Source organism: Mytilus edulis, chromosome 14 (assembly GCF_963676685.1).
Source record: "Mytilus edulis chromosome 14, xbMytEdul2.2, whole genome shotgun sequence".
Taxonomy (NCBI): Eukaryota; Metazoa; Mollusca; class Bivalvia; order Mytilida; family Mytilidae; genus Mytilus; species Mytilus edulis.
The window spans coordinates 13,274,789-13,284,780 of record NC_092357.1 but is presented as its reverse complement, the minus strand read 5'-3'; the positions used below and the strand labels follow the sequence as shown (position 1 = coordinate 13,284,780).

Genomic DNA, 9,992 nt, shown 5'->3' with positions numbered 1-9,992 from the left:
ATTTGCTCTAAATGCTTTAGTTTTTGAAATAATTAATTATTTAGCCAAAAACTGCATTCTACCCTATATTCTATTTTTAGCCATGGTGGCCATGTTTTTTTCTCTCGGGAAAACAGAAAATAAAACATAAACTTTATTGGAGATACCCTAATTATAATTCACCTCAAGTTAGGTTGAAATTTGTTCAGTAATTTCAGAGGAATATTAAGATTATTTAAAGTTAGCAAACTTATTCTAAAAGAATTGGTATTAATATTGATTTTGTTATCAGTAAACTAAAAGCAAACTAAATATTATTGTTATATATAATATACATATATGCACATTCATGGATCTACAATCTGTTGATACCTTATCTTAGCATAGCACAAGGTCATCTTTTTCTCTGACTGTTTATGACGTCTTTACAATAAATCCATGTGATGTTGGATGTGTAATGATTGATAATTTAGTCTTAGATGCATGATTTTTTTTATTAATTGTTAATGGCTTTGAACTAGCTGTCAGTAACTGTGAGTACTCTCAGATCTGTACTTATGGTCTTTTTGTTGTTGGGATGTATAAGTGCCCAGCCACTTTCACTATGTTTTTGTTAGGTATATTTCTATTTGTATCCATCTGATGAGTTAAGCCTTTTTCAACCAGGGCTTCCAAAAAATATTTGAGCCAGCCGGACATTTCATATCTGATCCCGATTTTAATCCCTTAAGACTTAGTCACAGAAGGCAATTATGGTAATCAGATGGCCATTCCAATGATTGACATTACATTAAAAAAAAACGATCTTAAACTTTACTTTGATATGAATTTGATGTTAGGATGTTACTGTTAAATTGGCAGTGCATCATTCAAAGTGTGCACATCAGCGTGCTCATATCTGCCGTAGACTTTTTATTTGTGCAAAATGACATTGTCAAAAAGGCCTGTCAAAAACTTTACTTTCGTTTTCAACCGGAAGTTGACTTGACAATGGTAAAACATGGACCATAAACGGATACGTAAAATCCGTGTACGTTTACAAAGCACGACTGAGAGAAGAAGCTCTTTCCACGTTATTTCTTCAAATACTTGAATTGAACGTTAGATACAGGTCTCATTGATAATTTTAGCATTTTTAAAGAAATGTAGGATGCATTATTAAATTTCCCACCTGTGCACATGCGCACACCTGTTCTAGTTCATACGACGATTTTTTTTAATTTAAAACCTTTTTAAATTTTTCATCAAATCATATTAATAAACTAATTTTTAATAATTTTAATCATTTGGTCTAAATCAATTAGATAAAAACCTCTGAAATGTAAAAAAATAATTGTGAATAAACCAATCAATTTATACGATGTCCGGTACTGAACATAGTTCACCTGTCACCTGAACAGGTAGATTTCAGCTGTCCAACTACTAATTAGCCTTGATTAAAATTAGAAAGTATTGAAGTAGGTGTTGTTTTGATAGTAATTAATCATCATGTCACATTTATGACCGGAAATGTGTTGATGTTAAAGGCAAAAGGTTGGGTCAAAAAGATCGTGAATTATGTAAAAATGACCGAAAAAGCCTTGAAAACTAAAAAGTATATGACCGTTTCATGCTTTGCCCAGCCGGTCTTTTACCGGACATTATACAAATGACCGGAATATATGACCGTTTTGGAAGCCCTGTTTTCAACTGATTTTTATTGTTCGTTTCAATGTTGTACTATTACACCACTGTCCTATGTTAGGGAGGGTTGGGATCTCGCTAACATGTTTAACCCTGTCACATCATGTATGTATGTGCCTGTCCCAAGTCAAGAGCCTGCAATTCAGTGGTTCTTGTTTGTTGCTGTGTTACATATTTGTTTTTCATTCATTTACTTGTAAATTAATAAGGTCGTTAGTTTTCTCGTTTTAATTGTTTTACATTTGACATTTCTGGGCCTTTTAAAGCTGACTATGTAGTATGGGGTTTGCTCATTGTTGAAGGCTTTATGGTGACCTATAGTTGTTTATTTCTGTGTCATTTGATCTTTTGTGAAGAGTTGTCACATTGGAAATTACACCACATCTTTAATTTTATATGATGAACAAATTGTGCAAAATTGTCTTTAAAGGGCAATAACTCCTCAAGTGGTCAATTGACAATTTTGTTCTTTTAACTTTGCTAAACATTTTTGCTGTTTACAGTCTTTATCTATAATAATATTCAAGAAAATAACCAAAAACAGCAATTTTTCCAAAATTTACTATATATACATGTAGTGGCAGCAACACAACAATTGGTTGTTCCATTCATCTGAAAATTTCAGGGTTGATAAATCTTGACCTAATGAACAATTGAATTTTGATAACATATTTGCTCCAAACGCTTCAGTTTTTGAAACATAAGACAAAAACTGCATTTTTATGCCCCACCTATGATAGTAGAGGGGCATTATGTTTTCTGGTCTGTGCGTCCGTTCGTTCGTCCATCCGTCCGTCCGTTCGTTCGTCTGTCTGTCCCGCTTCAGGTTAAAGTTTTTGGTCGAGGTAGTTTTTGATGAAGTTGAAGTCCAATCGACTTCAAACTTGGTACACGTGTTCCCTATGATATGATCTTTCTAATTTTAATGCCAAATTAGAGATTTTACCCCAATTTCACGGTCCACTGAACATAGAAAATGATAGTGCGAGTGGGGCATTCGTGTACTGAGGACACATTCTTGTTACCTATGTTCTACAGTGGTGGATCCAGCCATTTTAAAAAGGGGGGGTTCCAAACCCAGGATAAAAGGGGGGTTCCAGCTATATGTCCCCATTCAAATGCATTGATCAGCCAAAAGAAAAGGGGGGTTTCAACCCCTGGAACCCCCCCCCCCCCCCCCCTGGATCCGCTAATGTTCTATTTTATTTTTAGCCATGGTGGCCATGTTTTTTTTTACAAAACACAAAATTAAACACTTAGGATCATTTAGAATAAGTTTGCCTGCAACTTGTTCAGTAGTTTCAGAGAAGATTTTTGAAAGCTAACAAACATAATGAACAAACTGTGTAAAATGGCTTTTAGTTTTCTCGTTTGAATTGTTTTATATTGTCTTATTGGGGCCTTTTATAGCTGACTATGCGGTATGGGCTTTGCTCATTGTTGAAGGCCGTATGGTGACCTATAGTTGTTAATGTTTGTGTCATTTTGGTCTTTTGTGGATAGTTGTCTCATTGGCAATCATACCACATCTTCTTTTTTATATTTAAAGGCCAATAACTCCTTAAGGAATAAATTCACAATTTTGGTCATATTGACTTATTTGTAGATCTTACTTTGCTGAACATTTTTGCTGTGAACAGTTAATCGTTATCTATAATAATATTCAAGAAAATAACCAAAAACTGCAAATGTTCCCTAAAATTACTAATATAGTGGCAGCAACCCAACAATCTGTTGACAGGTTTGTCTGAAAATTTCAGGGCTGATTAGTGATAGATGTACAGCTAATAAACATTTTTACGCCATGTCAGATTTGCTCTAAATGCTTTAATTTTCAGATATAATCCCAAAACTACATTTTACCCCTATGTTCTATACATGTATTTAGCTTTGGCACCCATGTTTTTTTTAGGAAAGGTGAGCTTAAAACTGAGAGAGACTATTTAGTAACTGTCTGTTTTATGGTAATATTTTAAACCCATGATTCATAAGTAGCAAAACAAGATTTTGGAGGGCCACCTACATCATGTAAATTGTACAATGATTTCCACTGTGAATAGGCTGGGACAATGTGACCTAATTGCCTGCGGACTATATATAACACAGCTTGCAGACTCCTCTAGTAATGGAGTTCTGGTATTATATACTCAGTTGTGTAGCCTACATTTTGTAAATTACCCTTATTAACAATACAATTTTAAAAGATATCATGAATATACATATATACCAGTGGCAGTGGTGGATCCAGAGGGAGGGTTCAGGAGGTTGGAACTCCCCCTTTTTTTTTGAAGATCAATGCATTTGAATTGGGGAAGTATATTTGTACAATGCTTAAAATTGGTTAATTAATAATCCTAAACTTCCTTCAACAACATGCATGACAGCTGACAGATCCAATGCCATACAATAAAACATAATCCAGTGGCGGATCCAGAACTTTTCCTAAAGGGGGGGCCCCCTCCAGTCATGTTTCAATGATTCCCTATATAATCAACCAATTTTTCCCACGAAAGGGTCCCAGGCCCCCCCCCCCCCCCCCCCCCCCCCTGGATCCGCCTATGTAATCGTGTCTCTCTACAATCTTAAGTTTAAGAGTACACCATTTGTAAAGTCAGTAACGAGAATCATTACAAATTTCCGAAGGGCAGCGGGCTCTCTCTTATCATATTAGACTATTGGTCCACAAAAAAATACACAGAACGGAATAAAAAAAATCTTGCACGTTGCTCTTTTTCATGTTTTTACCGATTTCACGAAACTATTTACCCACTATGCAGACTAAACAATCTCGATCATCAAGGTGTTATTTTCGACTGAATTCTAATTTATAGTATAATTTACAACTATATTCACTATTCATCTGTTTCTCCCTGTCAATATACTGCCATTTATATTATTGGTCTTCGTGATAATGGCGACAGCTTGCTCATATAAAACCATATAAAAGTTAAAACGGATGCGGTAACGTCTTACAGTTATGCTGGTGAAGTACGGATTATGATACTTATTATTGCTTCTATAAGACATTTGTTAGACCGTATGGTCCCACGGTCTTAATTTGTTAGTTATATAAGAAGGCTAAAAAACCTAATACATTTCTTATATTATAAGCTAAAAGGTATAGGATTGGGTGGACGTCGTACGTAACAACCATTGTTTTACGTAACAGTATTGAAGGACTTTTGATGCGCAGTGCCTGCAACGTCGAAATTTATGGTTTTCATAGGACATTCATCGCGAATAATTTTCAAATCCAAAACATGCATGCATTATTTCAATGTGTGTGGTTTATAATTGACGTTTTTTACGTGTCCTCGCTTATTTTTTTAAAAGAAAAACAGGGGAAAGAATTGCAAGTGTAAGTTTAAAGAAACGTGTCATTGCAAACTTAAGAAATATAGCAGGTAGTTGTATATCTTTGTTCTATTAGACAAATTGATTTTTATATTTAATTAGCGGTCAAGTCTTTGTCAGATCCAGTATTCAAGTTCAAAGCACCACATTTAAAAAAATGGGTAGGGTGATTTTCCAATGTGTCATCAGCTGGCTCTTTACATGTAAAGATTCAATATCTTTATGGTCCGAGACCATTGATTTTCGTTGTTCTACAAATATAGTCCCTAGTGTTGACAGTGGGTTACTTGCCATTAATTTTTATAGCCCTTCCAAATTTATTTCTCCATGTTTAATGCCTCAAATTGCAAGTAGGTGGGTCAAATTAGACTGTTAAAAAATTTGGGTCCAGAATTTTAAAGGAAAGTAGTGATTTGGTCCAGCTGAAAAAGGTTTAAAATTAACACTTCGGAAGCTGTCAAAAGATTTCAAGACGCCCTAAACATAAAATTGTCCATATTTTGAGTTAGAGCCGATGAAGTTTTCTATAATTTTGATATAATTTGTCCCAAAAATAGACAACACACTGTAAAAATTGTAATTATTTGAGAAAGCGCAGGTGGGATTTTTTTATTTTCATCTATGTTCTAAAAGAAATGCATTACGAAATAATTGTGGTCTGACTCTCGGACCATAATATAGTGATCAGTCTCTATACCGTAGCAGGCGTTCATGTATCAATACTTAAAATAAATAAAATTAAATATCTTGAAAATATATTTACAAGTAGGCCTATTTCAAGTATATATAATTATATTTTTTTGCCATTACGTTGTCTTCTATTTTCTTCTCACACTTTATTGTTTTTGGCTGTTAATGTTACGAATAATTCATATTGCAAAAACAAAGCACTGTTAATTCAACAATAAATGCGTGGATTCAGCTGACTCCTTCAATTCCTGTTACTGAAAACTTCCGACTTTTTCATTTAAAAGTGTGTTTGTATGTAGTGAATTTCAAGTTTACTTCGGTACCAGTCTATACACATAGTCCGTTGACTATATTTCAGCACTCCGCAAAGCGACTCTTTTATTTTCAACCAGTGTATGATCGTTTACGGTGGTGAGACACTTTTTTCGTGGGCTTTAGACGGAAAAAAGTCCATAAGCAATTTGACCTTACGTTTTCAATTTAACTATAAAAAATGTACTTACTCGATCAACATGATCAATGTGAAACCTATTATTATTTGAAACATACTTTAAAAATGTAGAATAAATGGGACCCCCATCCTTAAAAAAACAAATTCCCGTAAACATCAGATAATGTATATCATAAGGAAGTACAACATATAAGATTCGAAAAGAATACGCAGGTCGTGCTTGAGATTTCGAAATCAATAGTTTATTCTATGAATAAGTTTCTTAATTTAATAATTAGACTTAATAGTTATCATATAATTAAATGGGATAACACAAGCGGTGCCAATTTTTCTGCACCAGATGGCATCATGCGAATGAATCATACTTGATTTTTTTTAGCAGTATGAAAAACAAGTCCACAATAAAACCTCTATATTTGTGATAAAAGTTTGTAAAAGTTTCTGTTAGTTTATGGTCAAGTTGAAATCCTCCATTAGAAAATTTTATGGACGCAATCACGAGTTAATTCACCATTACGGAATATCCGTTTCACAGATGATATCGAATATCTTCCTAATGTCGTAACTAAACCCGTTTCCTTTCCATGAATTTCAAATTGACCTACCGAATTAGACTATTTACCGGGTTTGTAAAAACATGAGCGAACACGAGTGCCACATGTGGAGCAGGATCTGCTCATCCTTACGGAGCACCTGAGATCACACCAGTTTTTGGTGGGGTATGTGTGTTGCTAAGTTCTGTCATGTAAACGCCGATCAACGGGGCGTGGCCGGCCATCTTGATTACGCTGTCAGTACATTGTGACGTCATCGCCTTTGTGATGCCGTTAACGATACAGAGAAAAAAACAAAGCCGATAAATCGGCTCTCGGCACTTACGGAGGAAACTCTAAAAGCCGATATATCGGCTTCTGGCATAGTAAGGGTTAACCCTTTCACTGCCAAACAGATTGTAAACAAACCCCTTCAGTGCCAAGGCTTTTTTTGATTGTCTCTACGTTCACGGAATTAACGTCGACGTCATAGTACAGCTTTGATAGCGCAAAAAGATTTCATTTGAAAATTGGCGGGAATTCCCGAGATTTTTTAATATTTCGACAGACTACATGTACCTACTTGGTTGAAGAACATTCTGGTCCACGTTTTTAAGTAAGAGCAACTAAATAAAGTAAAATCAAGCTTACAATTGGTTGAAAAATTAAATAAATTGTTTTATGTTTTATGTTCTCTATATACATGATCAAATAATTGCACCAATTTATAAGCTTGACGTTTACTTCTTTTCTCTCTTGAACAGGGACCCGAATGTCCTCCACAAAGTAACATGTTAGAAAATCATTTACTCACGAATCAAAAGTTGGTTATATAAAAAAGAACTAATGCAAATGGAGTTGCCACTGCTCATAATAGAATGCTTGTGATTATAATTATTCTTTATGAATAATTTCATTATATGAGCTTGGGATCATACAACATTCAAGACACATTTATATAGAAAGATATTTTATTCATCAGCATGACATCGCCTGCTGTGTTTTTTATAACACATTTTATGAACACCTTTATGGCAGAGAACACATATATGTTTCGACCTTTTTCTACCACCAGGAACATTTCGAACCGAACATATACAACAATCTTTTTCTTTTCTTTCCGGCAATTTTCTCAAATTTTGATTGTTAATTTCATCATTTAAGACCCCAATATTGACACGGTTTCTTGTCATATGATCTTCGGAAAGGTCATCAATTAGCAGTTGAATAAAATGGAGACGGGATTTAGCATTGTCGGAGTTCTGTTGATATAAAATATATGCGTTTATTACCATCCTGTGTATAATGTTAAACACGATCTTCTTCCACATTTTCGTCGATTTTCGCCCGTCTTCGTAAAAGCTAGTCAGCATGTCGTTCAAGTCAACTCCTCCCATAAATTTATTGTACTCAGTTATCATCTTAGGTTTTCGGTTTACAACTAGTTCTGCATTGTACCGGGTAGACAACATTTTGACATTTTTTCGCTTTTCTTTTTCCTTAAACGCACATACCAAAATTTCTTGCTGCCGCATGAACATACTCTGGGAGGCCCTTAACTTAACCGATTTGATAAGGTTTGGTAAGGGGCGATTACTACGCACAGTACCAGTTGTATATGTGTGTAAGTTTAACAATCGTTTCGCTAAAGATAAAGAGGTGAAAAACGAGTCGCAAAACACATGGTACCATTTATTCAGTAAGCAAGCAGCGCGAAGTAAGGATATAACTACATATGAACCTTGGAGTTCTCCTGCTGGAGTGGGATCGTATCTTTTTCCTTTATAAACATTAAAATGAAAACAATATCCAGTAACGGCTTCTGTCAACATCCATAGTTTGACACCAAATTTAGCGTGCTTTGTCGGAATGTACTGTCTCAAAACTGTACGCGATTTGGTCCCGATTAAGGATTCGTCAATCGACAGGTTTTGAGACGGAGAATAATGTTTTTTTGCTTTAAGATTGAAATGGTCAACAATGGGTTTAAATTTTGCAGTAGGGTCATAACTTGGTGAATTTCTAGGCGCTATCTTTCTATTGTCAACAAGATGCAGGAATTTCAATAACAATTGGAACCGATTTCTGGTAAAAACTTTCCTGAACCAAGGAGTTGACTGACTAGAATGTTTTCTGTTCCAGTATTCCGATATTGTCGCCTTCTTTATCAAGCCCATATTTAAAATAACCGCAACGAAGGCTTTAAACTCTATTAATGTTAACTTTCCTTTCTTATGCCAATCATGAACCCTGGATTTATTGCTGATATTGTGTTGATTTCTTGTTATAAAATTTCTAGCGTACCTGGATATAAAAAATAATGAGTTTTTTTTTTATATTCTTGACAACCGTATAATAATTATTAAATGTATTAAATTGTAGTTTAAAATTTCACACTTGTTTAAAAAAAAAAATAAGGATTGTGTCCGTTTTTTTCCAATTCTCTTTTCTGTGGTGAGATAAGAAGGGACAAAGTAAAAGATGCGTAAACACAGGCATGTTCCGATCAAAAACCATATTTCATATATATCATATCATCTATAATCAAGCTCAATAATCTTTTTGACGATGCAATACTGGACAATGCGTTCCTCCACGATAAATGCAATATTAATTTCATAATGAAATCGAGTGCATAGCACTAGAGCTCCGTCCCGTGTGTTTTGCTTTTTTTTTCTTCCTTTTTCCCTCTTGTATATCAAAGTGACCCCTTGATTTAACTGTCCGACCTTTTCTAACGTATGCCGCATTGATCTTGAACATTAGAAACAGTTTTTCAGTTTTTGCTTTGAAATTTATTCCGTGCATTGCGTCGTTTTCAAAGGAACAAGCCTTAGGGCTTTTGGATTGAGAGTTGTCTCATTGGCACTCATACCACATCTTCCTATATCTATTTACACAAACATACCTGTTTGTTTCTAGGACAAACTTCTTCATTAAATCCATTGTAAAAATCAGCATAAAATATGCAATGGGTCTGGAATTTCGTGGCGGCATTCTTTTAGGTCCAACATTTTGATCAAATTCTGTGTGATCCCGAATTTCAGGAGGATATACTCGAAACCAGGGATTAGGATCAGCCATTATTCGAAAGATGCGTCATTTATTGAATATCGTACTTTTTGGCGTATTTTTCATTATTTTTTTTTGCATCTCTAAAATTTTTTATTATATTTTATATAAACCTTTCTTTGTTAAGGTATTTTGTTCCTTTTTGATTAATTTTTACATTTTATATCTAATGTATATACATTTTTAATTGCATTTATATATAAAGTAATCCGCAACTTGAAAAGTATATA

At 34.4% G+C, this 9,992-nt stretch overlaps 1 protein-coding gene across 1 annotated transcript; it reads right to left on the bottom strand.

Annotated features, from left to right (window-relative positions):
- Positions 1 to 7,482: 7,482 nt before the first annotated feature.
- Positions 7,483 to 9,784, bottom strand: LOC139502720 (piggyBac transposable element-derived protein 4-like). Its single transcript, XM_071292284.1, has 2 exons — positions 9,599 to 9,784; positions 7,483 to 8,994 (listed from the first exon to the last, which is right to left on the bottom strand). The coding sequence occupies exons 1-2, from the start codon at positions 9,772 to 9,774 to the stop codon at positions 7,662 to 7,664; spliced, it is 1,509 nt and encodes a 502-aa protein (XP_071148385.1). The 5' UTR covers positions 9,775 to 9,784; the 3' UTR covers positions 7,483 to 7,661.
- Between the last annotated feature and the right edge of the window lie 208 nt (positions 9,785 to 9,992).

Bases quoted from the DNA above. Each gene is read 5' to 3' on its own strand.
- LOC139502720 (XM_071292284.1), bottom strand. From the start codon at position 9,774: ATGGCTGATCCTAATCCCTGGTTTCGAGTATATCCTCCTGAAATTCGG. The intron at 8,995-9,598 runs GTATGTTTGTGT...TTTTATATCCAG, and splicing joins TTTGTCCTAGAAACAAACAG to GTACGCTAGAAATTTTATAA.